Source organism: Dasypus novemcinctus, chromosome 16 (assembly GCF_030445035.2).
Source record: "Dasypus novemcinctus isolate mDasNov1 chromosome 16, mDasNov1.1.hap2, whole genome shotgun sequence".
Lineage (NCBI taxonomy): Eukaryota > Metazoa > Chordata > Mammalia > Cingulata > Dasypodidae > Dasypus > Dasypus novemcinctus.
Window position 1 is genome coordinate 66080464 of NC_080688.1, and position 14538 is coordinate 66095001.

Consider the following 14538-nt stretch of genomic DNA (forward strand, 5'->3'; position numbering starts at 1 on the left):
TTTTAGTAACTGCATCCATTTCCTTCTCGTGTCCCTGACAATGGATGATAGTAATTCTGCTTGGCTTCCAGACTGCCTCCAACAGTTGAATGGCTTTCTCTTTTATTTTTTATTTCTTTTTTCCCTGCAGTTAGGAGTCTCTTTTTCTTATAAATTGCTCTACAGATATGCACAGTAGCAAATGCATACTTAGAATTAGTGTAAATGTTTACTGTTTGCCTGGCTGCCAGTTGTAGTGCTCGAATTAGTGCCCAGTTTCGCTCGCTGGGCAGACTACCCTTTAGGTAGGGGAGCTGCTTTTACTATTTGTTTAGCCATGGTAACTGCATATTCAGGCAAGCCTTTTTCTATTTTTGATAAAAACTGCTGCTGTTTGTGAATAGGGTGTGATCTGGGCAAAGAAGTGGCCTGTTCTGGAGGTCAGGGTAGCTGGCATATACTTTTCTGTTTCGCTAGCCAGCAGGAGGTTATCTACATACTGAAGGAGAGTACAATTTAAGTTTTTCCGTGGGTATGAAGCCAGATTTGCCGCCAGGGCTTCTCTGAAAAGGGCAGAGTTTTTGAAGCCCTGCGGGAGTCAAGTCCAAGTTAACTGAGTTTTTTGTTGAGTCCTGGGATCTTCTTATTGAAAAGCAAATAGAGATTGGCTCTGGGGAGCTACTCACAGGCAGAAAAAGTTCAGACACACAAAGCAGGCGGCCCCAGGTGGTACTGGCAGCAGTGGGGAGTTTCGGGGCAAAGTATTCCCCCCTTTTTGGGGTGGCCCTCCCTGATTGGTTGGGTCTGGATATTTTAAGGCTGTTGCTAACAGGGAGACCTGCTATTTTATTCACTTTTTTGCTTCTCAATCAGCAGTTTTGTTCCAACTGATGAATACTTTGTTTGCGACTTTGAGGAAATGGGAGATGTTTATCTCTGCAAACCTGTTTAGCTTTTGAAGTTTCTATTTGATGTCCAGCACCACCTGGGCCATGAAAGCTGTGTTGACTATTTTCTGGCTTTATGGGGTTTCTGGGTTGAAGGGGGTGTAATTCTTGTAGGCTTTGTAGAGTCGGTCACAGAAATTTTCTGGAGGTTTTTCAGGCTTTTGAGTGGCAGAGGCCATTTTGGGCATGTTTGTGGGCTGCCTCGCTTTTTCCCGTACCCCAAGGAGGGCTTTTTGATACCGTTTAAGGGCAGCCCATCCCTGATTTGTGTTAAAGTCCCATGCCGGTTGAGCTTTCTGTGTCGCCTTTTAGGCCCATTTCTCTGGCTCCAAGACATTTGTGGGGCCTGTTTTGGCAATCACTTTCTGGCTTCCATGAGGATCCAGTGATTCTTTTCCATATTGAACAGGGTTAGGAGGAGTTGGCAGCAGTCATCCCAAGTGGGACGGTGGGTTTGGAAAATGGACTCCATGAGGTAGATAAAAGCCTGAGGCTTTTCTGACTATGAAGGGGTGTGGGGCTTTCAGTTAAGACATTTGTAATTCTAAGAGGCTGATAAAACAGGATTGGACTTCCAGGTTGGGCTGTCCCATCTGCACTGATCTGGGCTAGACCCTGTGCTTCATGGAGGGGCATCTGAAACACAGGTTGTGGCTGACTGAAGTTTTGTGTTTTTTTGCCAAAGGGATTTCAGGATCCCCTGGAGAAGGGCTGACAGGTCCAGAAAGACTGAGAGTGGAGGAGTTTCTGGGAGATCTGCTTGTGGAGGCTCCAGGCAGGGAGATGCCCTGGAACAGCTGGAACATACGGCGGGGGTAATGGGTCTTTTTCCGGAGATTTTTGTAGAATAGGTTTTTGAGGTTCAGCCGTTTGAGTGAGTAGGATCCTACTCTGATCCTTCCTTTCAACACAGAATCAAACCCAAGGGGGCAGGGTTTGGGTGATTTTTAACTAGGAATTGATGTAGGGAAATTGATCAGGGTGGGCAGGGGTCCCAGTGACTGCCCACCAAGCTGCACGAACCTTAGCTACTGCTAGGGTTCTGAAGGCCAGTTAACACCAAACTTAGGCCACTCCACTTTGCAGAGTCCAGAGAGTTCCGGGGGACATACAGACACCATAATCCCCTGAAAAGTCCTTTTTGAAGTTTTTAAACATACAATTTAAGACCGTGAGTTTGGATTGTGATGATCTCATCCCTGAACTGGTGTCGCAGGACAAACAAAGGAAAGGAGTCTCTCACGAGGCCACTCAGATGTCCACCTGTCCATGTCTCTCACGAGAACTTAGGCTCGTCTTAGCTAAGGTGTCTGTGTAGAGTCCGGATTAGCCGTTATGCCGTATGACGTAGCCTCAGAGTGCAGGTTGGGGCCCACTCGGACTCTGTAGCACTGGCCATGGAGCCACAGACTGGATCAGCAGAGACAAGCCTCTGCAGTCCCCATTTATTCACTCAATCACTCAGAGGTTACACATTCCCACCCAAGGGAATACCTATCCTGGAATCTTGAATTTCAAAATTTGGGGAGGTGATTAGTCTCCCCTTCAGTCCAGAGACGGGCCTGACTGGGACTCAGAACCCCGGGGCTTTACTTTCCAACCTCTTCTGATGTTGTTCAATCCACCTCTCCATCGAGTCAGGCTGGGGCGGAGGACGTGGCCTACAGGGATCCTTCCCCCGAAGGAGGCCCCATCAAGGGGACAGGTGGCGCTGCCTCATTCGTGTGGATACCTCCGCTGGTTCCACCTGCCAGTCCCAAACCAGAGGTTCAATGGGCCTCCCAGGTTGGGTTTCCTAGTCAGGGAACCAAATGTTGCAGCAAACGTTCTGAACAGCAGAGTAACCCAAACTGGCACTGGGAGAGGCGGAGGAACAGATTTATTATGAGCAGGTCCAGAGGAGACTTAATCTCCAATTTCTGAGTCTCATTTTTCAGTTTTCATAAGTTTATATGGGATTTTATGTGAGATCAGCATGACTTTTGCTCATTGGCTAATGCGTTGCTAGGCAAAATTTTGCAAGCAGAGTTACAGAAGCAGAATACAGCCGCAAGGTCGTGCTTTTGGCTGATTTACAGAAGCAGGAGGCAGGAGTGGTTTGTTAGATTACAGAAGTGGAGGGCAGGAGTCATTTGTTTGATTTTGTCGTGTGAGGCCATGTTCTCATAGGCTGATTTAAAGAAGTAGGGGCAGTGGCTCATTAGATATTTTTTCTGCAAGGTCATGCTTTTTATTTCTCAATAAAATACTTAGGAATAAATTTAACAAAAGAAGTACAAAACTTATACTCTGAAAACTTCAAATCATTGTTGAACAAAATTAAAGAAAATCTAAATAAATGAAAAAACAACTCATATTCATGGGTCAGAACACTTAACATTGTTAAGATGGCAATAGTTCCAAAACTGATCTATGTATTCAACATAATCCCTATTAAAATCCCAGCTGGCTTTTTTGTAGAAATTCACAAACTCATTCTAAAATTTATATGGACCAGCAAGAGATCCATAATAACCAAAATAATCCTGAAAAAGAAAAACAAGTTAGGACTCAGCCTCCCTATTTCAAAACTTACTACAAAGCAATGGTGGTCAAGTCAGTGTGGTACTAGAACAAGGACACTGATGGAATGGAATTGAGAGTTGAGAAAAACACCTATACATCTATGATCAAGTGATTTGGACAAGGGTTCCAAGACCATTCAACACGGAAAGAAGAATCTTTTCAACAAATGGTCCTGGGAAAATTGGATAGTCACATACAAAAGAGTGACTCATATTATATACAAATGTGAACTCAAAATGGATCAAAGACCTACCTATAAGAGCTAAAACTATAAAATTCTTAGGAGAAAACATAGGGGTAAATCTTCGTGACCTTAGTTTTGGCAAAGGATTCTTAGATATGACATCAAAAGCATGAGCAGCGAAAGAAAAAATAAATAAGTTGGACTTCACCAAAATTAAAAATTTTTGTGCTTCAAGGACATCAACAAAGTAAAAAGAAAACCCACAGAACAGTAGAATATATCTGAAAATCATATATCCGAAAGGGGACTTGCATCTAGAATACATAATAACTCTGACAACTCAGTAATACAAAGACAAATGACCCAATTTAAAAATGGGCAAAGGATCCAACAGACATTTCTCCAAGGAAGTTGTACAAATGGCCAACAGGTACCTGAAAAGATGCTCAACGGCATTAGCAAGCAGGGAAATGCAAATCAAAACTACAAAAGCATACTTTACACCCACTAGGATGGTTAAAAGAAAAAAGAAAAATAGTAAGTGTTGGTGAGACGTAAAGAAATTGGAATCCTCATACACTGTTGCTGAGAAGGTAAAATGGTCATGGGCTTTGAAAAACAGTCTTATCAGTTCCTAAAAAAGTTAAACACAAAGTCACCATATGATTATGCGATTGGACTCCTACCTGTACCTCCAAGAGAAATAAAGACATATCTCCACACAAAAATTTGTTTATAGAAGCATTGTTCGTAATAGGCAAAATGAGAAAACAACCCCACTAATCCATCATCTAAGGAATGGATTAACAAAATGGGATGTTATGGGATATATATTCACACAATAGAATACTACTTGCCTGTAAAAAGGAATGAAGCATTGATATATGTCATGACATGGATGAAGCCTGTAATCATTATGGTAAGTAAAAGAAGCCAGTCACAAAATACCACATATTATATGATTTCATTTATATGAAATGTCCATAATAGGCAAGTCTATAGTCAGAAAGTAGATTTGTGGTTGCTTAGGGTTGGGGTACAGAGTGCAGTGTGGAGATGGGGGTGGGATAAGGTGGTGATGGCTAAAGCATACAGGGTTTCTTTTTGAGGTAATGTTCTAAAACTGATTATGGTGTGGTTGCACAGCTCTGAATATTCTAAAATCCACTGACCTGTACACACTAAATGGGTTAATTGTATGGTAGGAGAGTTCTGAAAATAAATTTGTTTTAAAAATAAATATTAATATTATTATTAAGCAAATGACAAATCCTAGCAGAAACATATAATATAAAAAGAACCTAACTGGTGGTGGGGTTATATATGGGAATTCTGCATATTACACATAATTGTTTTGTAAGCTCACAACATCTATAGTAAAAAGAAAGAAAATAAGCAAAAACCAAAACAACCCAAAAAGAACTTAAGAAAATTACAGAACTGAAAAATACAATTTATAAAATAGAAAGTTTACTGGATTGGCTTAACCAGAGATTGGATATAACAGAAGAAACTGTAAGCTAACCTGATGATAGGTTAATGAAAATTGAAATTAGTCTGAACGGGGAAAAAAACGGGTGGGAGAGGACAGAGCCTCTTTTCAGGGACCCAATGAATGTTTGTGCACTTTGAAGGAATATACAGCTTTCAATTACCTGCATATGGATAATCTATGTTATATACCATACATAGCCATGGCAAGTTAGAGGGTAAAGAATCTTTTTATCTCTCACAACAAACTTTGATCAAGCTTCTAAGATGTGTAAAAAATTAAGGGAAATGTGTTGTATTGCTTGGGTTTGCTACCCTTCATAGGCAGCATATAATTAGAGAAAACCAATTAAATTAAAAGAAGTCAAGGTCAATCTACTGCTTTGAATTATGTATACAATTGCTTCCGAAGTCAGAAAATGACTCAAATTACAAACTCCAAATGCCTTTAACTATTATTAGCTCATTTGCCTCCATATGACATATAAAAGGAATTATTTTTAGAAACTGATAGAAGCAGCAAGAGTGAATACCTCCCTTCTGCCTACTAACCTGCATGACATTGCCTACAATGACACTGTCAATAATTTCAGGTGAGACTTTCCCAGCAGACAAGGCATCCTTGGCAGCAAATTCAGTCAAGTCAGTAGCTGTGAAGTCTTTCAGAAGACCTCCATAAGCTCCAAAGGGTGTTCGCTTAGCAGCAACAATGAATACACCTATTGTAATGAGGAGAGAATTGTAAGCAATCACAGAATAGTCAGTACCCATAATGTGCTTTAAATAACCTTACTATGAAAGCTTTATTGTAAAAATAGGATTTTCAGTTAGGTAACTGAAAATCTTTGTCACACAATAATGCATAGAATAATAAGTCATGCCCATAAAAACAAAGTCTTAAGAGTTATCAGTTTGATTAATACTTCTATGTAGGTACCAATATACTGACCGTTAAGATGTAAAATTCACTCTGGTTAGATAACATCCTTGTGCTTTGGTGAGTTACAATGATAGAAATATTCTTAAAAACTGAATGCTTCTTCTTTGTTCTACAGTATACTGCCTAGTCATAGAGTCAAAGAATCTCTAAATTATAAGTCCCTTATAGGTTGTCTGAGGCCAGCCACTCACTCTACAAGAATTCCCTTTAGAAAATTCCCTACAAAAAAGGGCCTCTCCTATCTTGGCTCAGAAACTTTCAGTAAAAAGGCATACTCCGCTGCCTGCCCATGAATTTTTCCTCCCACTGAGCTGACTCAGCTTACCAAATCTTCCAACCACCAATCTTAGTTCTAGCCAAATCCATCCCAGATAGATACAGTTTCTAAAATATATGCTGCTCAGAATTATGTAGGCCATTGCTTCCAGAGTCAGAAGATGAATTAAATTACAAATTTCAAATAACCTGAACTATGACTTTTACTATTACCTTTTGTCCTTAGAATAAAATGGGCAAAACGGTTCACCTATTACATGTGGAGTGCCCCTAGTATCTACAGTCAGCTAACCTGTAAAATTCCCCAGACTTAACAAAACTCTTTTCCTCGGTAAATATAGTTCCTTTTTTGACATAAATTCTTTCAACAGTTCCTTACTTGACATAATTGTAGTTGCCTTCCTCTAGAGACTCTAGTTTGCCAATACCCTATTAAAATGTGTCATCTCAGAATATAACAAACTACCCTATATTTGCTCTAATCACAATGAAGACAAGGGAATTATCTATATATCTAGTAATGTAAATCAAGTACACATTTGCAGTATCACCATTAATAAAATTGGGGTCCCTATATAAATTAATAAAAATCACTCCTTTCTAAGATACTCTATTGCTATCTGCCAAAAAAAAAAAAAAACCTGTTATCACTATACAATTCTGTAACGACAATGTTGACACACACTTGAAGTGAACAATGCAATGTTGTGCACGCCAGTAAGCAGAATCTGTTGTAGCAGTTTCATTGTTAACATTAGGCACCTACTAAATGCTAAATTTTACCACTTTTCATACAGTATCTTATTTTCTCAACAACTCTGCAAGATAAATATTATAACTAATATATGAGGGGTTACTTATGTAATAGACTTCATGCTAAGCACTCTGCAAATACTATTTTATTCTTCCCACAATAACCTGAGCTTGCATTTCCACATTTTGTCAAGGAATTATGGGACTTGAAATGGGTTTTTGTCAAGATATTGACCCATAATGGAGACTATTCAAACATCAAAGCACTACATGTATCTACATACAAGTATCCAGTTTATGTCTTATGATCTCTTTCCATGGAACAAACTAAACCTTAAAAATCTTAGCCTCTCATTCCATTTCCCTTTTGAGAAATTTACAATCTAAACAAATGGTAGGGGCAACAAATATAGTATAGTTTAGAACAGATCCAATTGTAGCTTTTTATATATATAAAATATTGGGATATTTACATGAGACCATGAATATTAGTTCAAAACGAATGTTTTGTTGTAGTAGATGGGTTACTCTATACTCCTTTGACTTCCTGAATCTTTGCAAATCTCTTCTGATCCACCTTCCTTAAAAAGTCTCTGCCTATTTTTTTTTTTTTAAGGAGGTACCAGGGATTGAACCCAGGATCTCTACATGGGAAGCAGGCACTCAATCACTGAACTACATCGGCGCCCCTTTACCTATTTTTTAACTTACTGTTTTCTTTAAATTTTTTTCCCTTTAATGCCTTTTCCCTAATTTCACTACAGTTCTGTTTTTGGTCATGGTCTAGGAGCTCCTATTTTTGACCAACCATTTAGCAGATAACAATTTAATACTCTGTATGATATATAATAACTAACAGAAGGACTTGAAAAGTGAACAAAACCAGGCAGATACTGGAGGAGAGTTGGTGCTTGAAAGCAGGGAACAGCACAGGGTCAATATCCAATTTATTTATAGCTCCTAGCTTGAAGGCCAGCAGCCTAAGCTGTTGGAATGGCTACAACTCAGAGACTCAGTTTTACTGACTTGAAGAATCAAAGAAGGTATCTCATGGCAACCATAGCCAGTGGAAAATGAGGGGGAAACGGAAAGAAGAGTGCGACAGAGGGGGAAACCAAATTTTACTTATCAAATCTGCCCCAATATCTGGCTGACCCCTTAAACATGTATGTGTGGAGCAGACTGCAAGCACCTCAGACATGGCTAAAAGAACAAAACTTAGATATGAGCTGCCATCCACTATAGGGAAAGACGTTTTGCAGACTGAATTCAGTCAAGCTTATTTATGCCTTCGAAAATAAGTAAATAGCCAACCAATAAATCAATACTCTCTGGAGGACTATAATAGAAACAAATCTCTACAATGTTTCATTCACAATGACAACAATTCAGTAAAAATAAATCCTGGGACCACTGTGGCTCAATCAAATGTGCTCCCTTCTACCACATGGGAGGCCTGGGTTCGAATCCTAGGGCCTCCTTGTGAAGGCAGGCTCGCTACATGCTGTGGAGCGCTGCCTGAACCGCAAAAGCCACAGAGCCAACTCAGCAAGGTGACACAACAAAAGGGAGAAAAGCAAGAACACAGAAGAGCACAGCGAACGGGCACAAAAGCAGACAGCCAGCAAGCCACAAGGGGAGAGGGGAAATAAAATAATACAGACACAGAAGAATGCACACGGAATGGACACAGAGAGCAGACAGCAAGCAAAAAGCAGCAAGGGGAGGATAAAAAAAAATTTTTAAACACCTCATATAAAGAAACAAGAAAACATAACTCCTACTCAAGAAAAAAGACAATCAACAGACACCATGTTCAAGAAAACCCAGACGCTGGAATCAGCACAGAGTTCTATGTAGCTATCTTTTATAATTATGCTCAATAAAACAAAGGAAAATAAGCTCAGAGTAAAAAACTAGATCTCAGCAGAGAAATAGAAAAAAAATTTTAATGAAAACTCTAAAATTGAAAAAGATCTAAAATTTTTTTTAAAAACCACTGGATAAACTGAACAGCAGAATGGAGATGAAAGGAGATTCAGTAAACTTGAAGGGAGATACATAAAAATTATCCACTCTGAAAAACAGAGAAGACGACTGGGAAAAAAAGTGAATAACCTCTAACGTAAGTGCAAGCAGTGTCTCAAAAAAAAAAAAAAAACAGAGAATGGGGGCGACCTTGCAGGGCCGCGGCGGTCCCGGCTCTCACCTCGCAGCAGGGACATGGCGGCGGCTCGGCGGCGGCTGGGCGAGGCCACTCTCCTCAAAGGTGCCTCACGCAGCTGACGCAAAGCCGCGACCGACACCCCAAACGTTCAGAGTGGGGGCGGCGCCATACGCGCCCCGCCCCTCCCCTCTCACCCACTTTCCACGGCCCGCCCACGCCCCACGGGCTGCTGCCTTCTTCGCCCCGTTGCGGTGGAGCCAGGGGTAACAAAAACTTTCTGGAGACTGGTCTGGGGGAAAGCAAGCTTTCCTTGTGGGCGGACTTTTCCCCTCACGTTAATTTTTGAAAAAGGTGTTCCTTCTCGATTTCCAAATCAAGATAATGATTTGGCTCTCCCCTATCCATCCTATCCCTGGTCCCTACAAACCTCTCTCCCCCCAGGTATTTCTTCCCCTTCATCGGCACTACCGGATCTCCTACATAACTGACGTCTTCCAGCCTAAAGCGTGGAAACTGGTCGGGGTGGCTGGGCGCCCGCGTGGGCGGACTGGGGCGGGACCGGAAGTGGTGGCCGGGACCCGGAAGCGGGTGGGCGGGGCGCGGCGGCTTACGCTGTGGCGCTGTGCTCAGGCCTCTGGGCCTTGCGGCTTCGCAGATCAGTGGGCAGAGGCCTAGATCTCTTCGCGGGACGAAGGAGGCGTGGTGGGCGGGAGGCATGGTGGGTGGGAGGCGAAGAGGTTGGCTTCGGGGGTGTAGCGAACGTAGTAGGTTAGGGGCGCCCGGGGATCCCTGATCCAGCCCCTGGATGAGCCCTCAATATTTTCCTTATATGATCGGGCCTTTTTGTGGGCGGCGCCGCCTGCCCGGAGCCTGAGAGGATTATGAAAATTGCCGGGTGATGTGGGGCCAGGGGACCGGGCGCGGGGAGGTAGGGGGCAAGGGTAGTCGGGTAGGCCGGAGAGGCGGAAGGTTTAGGGAACCTCTGCTGCTGTGAGCCCTGGTCGGTGATGACGTGACCACTGCGCAATCTGAGTTCTTAGGACCAGGTGATGGAGTGTGGCTGAGAATGGACTGAGACCGGGCGAGCAGGAGGCGGCTTGGGCAGAGGTGCGGGACAGTTCCAGGACTCTTGAGAAGGATGAGGCTGCCCCGAGCATGCGTCGTGTGGGTGGGAAGACGTGTTGGGCAGCCCTGGCCTTCCTGTGAGCCGTCACGCGTGCCTGCCCAGGATCCTGCTTTTTAAATTCCTTGGTGGCCCTCTTCGCAGTGTTGTTTTTTTAAACCCAGCTTTCTTATTGTGGAAACTTTAAAACATACAGAAAAGTGAAAACACCCATATACCCACCACCTAATATTCTACAATAGTTAACATTTTGCTATATTTGCTATATGACATCTATTCTCCTGTTCTTTCATCAAACCATCTTAATTTTTCTGCGGTCAGTACACTTTTATGCACCTTAGTACGTTTATTCCTGAACACTTAAGTGTGCATTTCATTAATTAGAGTTCAATGTTTATTTACTTTTGATTTTCATTTAAGGCAAATTTCTGTAGTTAATTATACAATTGTTAGGTTGGATGAATGTTTTAGTTTCTTGGCTGCTAAAACAAATACCATACAAAGGGTTGACTTGACAGAAATCTTATGACTTGGATTCAAAGGCTAGATGGCTTGCTTCTCAGGGTCAGTATCTTGGGTTTCCTTGGCTTTTCTGTCACATTGCAATGGAAATGGCAGCATCTTCCTCTTTCTCTCTAATTCCATTGACTTAACAGCTTCTTGCTTCTTCCTTGGCTTCTTTTTCCATGTCCTATTTCCTTTGCTTATAAGGACTTAAACCATATTGGATTAAGTCCCTCCCATGACTGGGCATACCTTGACTAATAATATCTTCAAAGATTCTGTTTGCAAATGGATTCACACCCATAGGACCAGGGGTTGGGACCTGAACATGCTATTTGTGGGGGGCATGATTCAATCCCTGAGTTTCACAAACTTACCTGGTCTTGTAACCCAAATCAGTATCAGGGTATAATTAGAACATGTTTGATTCCTTCATTCCCCTACCCACCCTATACCTCCCAGGCAACTACTGTTCTCTTGTTTTTCTCCCCATTTCTTGCAATTTGTCTCTCTGGTTTATTCCTTATCTCCCTTCCATGACTTTTATTTGAATGAATCAAGGAAATTGACAGTCAATTCAATACTTAAGTTCTGAGGGTCATCAACTTTTTAAATATGTATGTAAACTCCTTTATCACAACAAATGTATATAGTTAGTAGAATTCTAACTTAGATCAAAAGTGTTCAACATACTCAATAATTTTTTCACCCACCTATGCTAGATGATGAACAGGGAGTAATGAAAAAAGCTACCATTTATTGGACAGTATGTGCTCAGTATTGTGCCAGGCCTTTCACATACATTATAATTCATATATCTAGACAATATAATTATATAGTGATTTATAATTTATATGCATGAAATCCAAATTGAGGGACATTCTGAACAACATGAAACAGGTGGTTTCCTCTCATCTTATCAATGAGGACCCTTGGGCCAAGAGAGAATAAAGAACTTGCCAAGGCCTCACATCTAGAAAACTGCCGAGTCAAAATTTTGAACCCAAGACTCTCAGAAGCCCAAGGCCTGTGTTCTCTCCAAGGTTTTCAGATGTAGCATATAGGAGTAGGGGTAGAAACAAAGACAGGTATCATTAACTTATATTTTTTATTATAGAAAATAGGAAAGGGGTGGCCATCAAGTATGTGAATTGTCCTTGAAAGAAGAAATAAAGTAGTTGGGAAGAAACCTTGATAAGTTTAACTTTTTACACTTGTCGGTATAGGGTACCCTAATTCAAGTAGGTTTTTTTGCTTTGTTTTGTTTGTTCTGGGGAAGTGGGAGTGGGAGAATGAGATAAAGTATGGTATCAGCTAGATGGAACATTGAGACAGTATGCCACCACTAGAGGTCCAGCCATTCTCAACCAGGGTCCACAGAATAATTGAGTCTTACATGAAATTATTCGAGTGAGTATTTTCTTAATTCTCCGAAGGATGGTACAGAGCAAGTACCATTCTAGATGCCTAGATAAGCTATTTCGTTATGTATAAAGGATTCCTTAGGGCATTAGAAAGCTAATTAGAGCCTCATTAGTGTTGGAAAGTTTATTACTCAGTTTCAGTATTTTTTGCCATTGTTGTTGATCATTGTTAAAGGGTTATAAATGGTTTAAATAATAGGATTTTTATTGTTTCACATAGCAAGAAGTCTGTAGATAGATGGCCGAGATTAATTAAGCAATTCTGCCATGTCATCAAGGATCTGGGGTTTTGGTTGCTACAGCTGTAGGCATCATGTCCTCATAAAACCATGTCCAAATAGAGGAAGGTGGGTATTTCTCACATTCTCTTTATCAAGGAAAACCTTTCCCTCAGTTTCCATTGGTCAGAATTGAACTGTATACTCAAGTCATAGCTGCAAAAATGGCTGGGAAAACAGCTATATAGCTCTTTCAGCTCCTGTCTTGGCAAGTGGCTCTGCCGGTAAGGAAGGTAGACACTAGAAAAGGCTGTTGGGTAGGTGACCATTGGTGTCAGCCATAAAGGCATTTACTAGCCATCATACAGTAGACTTTTATACAATCTGCATCTTCTCATACTGCATATTGACATCTCTACATTGCTAGGATGAATTTAGACATTCACATTTCTCACGTTTGAAAATTTGGAGCTCTGGTGTCTTGGCACTACCTTTCAACCAGAAGTTCAGCTTTTGCAGTGTCTTATTAGGGTACACAGCATTGTTTAGGCAGTTGTTAAGATCCTTTACCACATTTTGTTAAAATTTTACAAAAAATAAGTAGCAAGTAGAAAACTTAAGATGCTAATAATGGGTGTGGTGCCTGGTACATGTGAGGTACTCAATAAATATTTGTGGTACTTAACAGAACTACTGATAATAACATTGAAATCAAAATCGAAGTCATTAGGTGAACCAAAATTAATATATTTTTTACCTCAGGCTCGTAATCAATGAATTTATGTCATTCAACTATGTGTTTGCAGTGAAGGAAAAAAATAGCATGATGTGAAGTAAATTATACCTAAATATGAAATCTTGAGAAAATAAATCTTTGAAAATTAGGGTTTTTTCCCATCAAAACTAGTCTAAATACAGAGAAAATTCTTGCTCTCTGGAGCTATTGAAAAGGAATACATTCTCCTTTAGTAAGAGAAGAAAATAGCTACTATTGTTCTCCTCTTAGACATTCAGCTTTCAAGCATTTCAAGAATACTGATATTCTATTCATGAACTATTATGATCAGTAATTGAAGATAATGTGGCATTGGTGTGGAGAAAGTGGCCATGGTGGCTGCTGGGTATGGGGAATGGGAGGAAGAGATGAGATGTGGAGGCGTTTTGGGGACTTGGAGTTGTCCCGGGTTATGCTGCAGGGACAGTTACCAGACATTGTATGTCCTCCCATGGCCCACTGGGTGGAAGGTGGAAGAGTGTGGGCTATGATGTGGACCATTGACCATGAGGTGCAGCGGTGCTCAGAGATGTATTCATCGAATGCAATGAATGTCTTATGATGATGGAGGAGATTGTTGCTATGGGGGGAGGAGTGGTGTGAGGGGGGTGGGGGGTATATGGGGACCTCATATTTTTTTAATGTAATATTAAAAAAATAAAGACAAAATAAATGTGACAAAATATTTTTTTTAAAAAAGAAATGCCTTGTCATTTTTTCTGAACTTAATTTTGGGAAAAATGTAAAACATTAGAAAGGAGTACTATTTAAAGCATAAGACTGAAATTAGTGACTCAATAGTAAATTTGTAAAAACTCTAGTGGCAAGATTTCATCGGGATTTCAGAAATATCTAGTCTCAACCCTTTCTCCCATATTATCTGTGTAATTGTTCTATGCAGAAGCACAATTTCTCTTACCTCCCTATAACATTCAATATTGATGGTAGCTTAAGCAGCAGTGGCTTTAGATGCTTCCCTAATGAATGGTGGGGAAAGTTGGTAAAATTGGTAGGAACTAGGTCAATTTAAGAAAATTAGTGTATGAATTGGAATGAATGAGGCAATTGAGTTTACTAATCTTGAGTAGCTTGGAAAGTTATATATGCATTCACAGTTAATCTAACCCCTTTGGTGATAACAATCATGATTAAGAATAAACTTGTATACCAATGTTTACAGAAGCATTATTCA

At 40.7% G+C, this 14538-nt stretch overlaps 1 protein-coding gene and 2 non-coding genes across 4 annotated transcripts in view; 2 read left to right on the plus strand and 1 right to left on the minus strand.

The window, feature by feature from the left end:
* The window catches only part of ACAA2 (acetyl-CoA acyltransferase 2), a 44081-nt gene extending 34239 nt beyond the window's left edge, over nt 1–9842 (minus strand). Inside the window, exons 1-2 of one of the 2 annotated variants that reach the window (XM_004461368.5) lie at nt 9345–9842; nt 5719–5885 (exon numbers count right to left, since the gene is read on the minus strand). In XM_004461368.5, the coding sequence (XP_004461425.2) occupies nt 5719–5885; nt 9345–9360 (183 nt within the window). In that variant the 5' untranslated portion in view covers nt 9361–9842. The remainder of the gene's footprint in view (nt 1–5718; nt 5886–9344) is intronic. The other variant, XM_071208557.1, reaches the window with a different exon arrangement.
* A 238-nt stretch (nt 9843–10080) lies between these two features.
* LOC111764843 (small Cajal body-specific RNA 17) lies at nt 10081–10221 on the plus strand. The gene has a single exon (XR_002797350.2). It is a non-coding gene; the product is annotated as a small Cajal body-specific RNA 17 (non-coding RNA).
* Nucleotides 10222–10300: 79 nt separating this feature from the next.
* LOC111764842 (small Cajal body-specific RNA 18) lies at nt 10301–10382 on the plus strand. The gene has a single exon (XR_002797349.2). It is a non-coding gene; the product is annotated as a small Cajal body-specific RNA 18 (non-coding RNA).
* Nucleotides 10383–14538: the final 4156 nt, after the last annotated feature.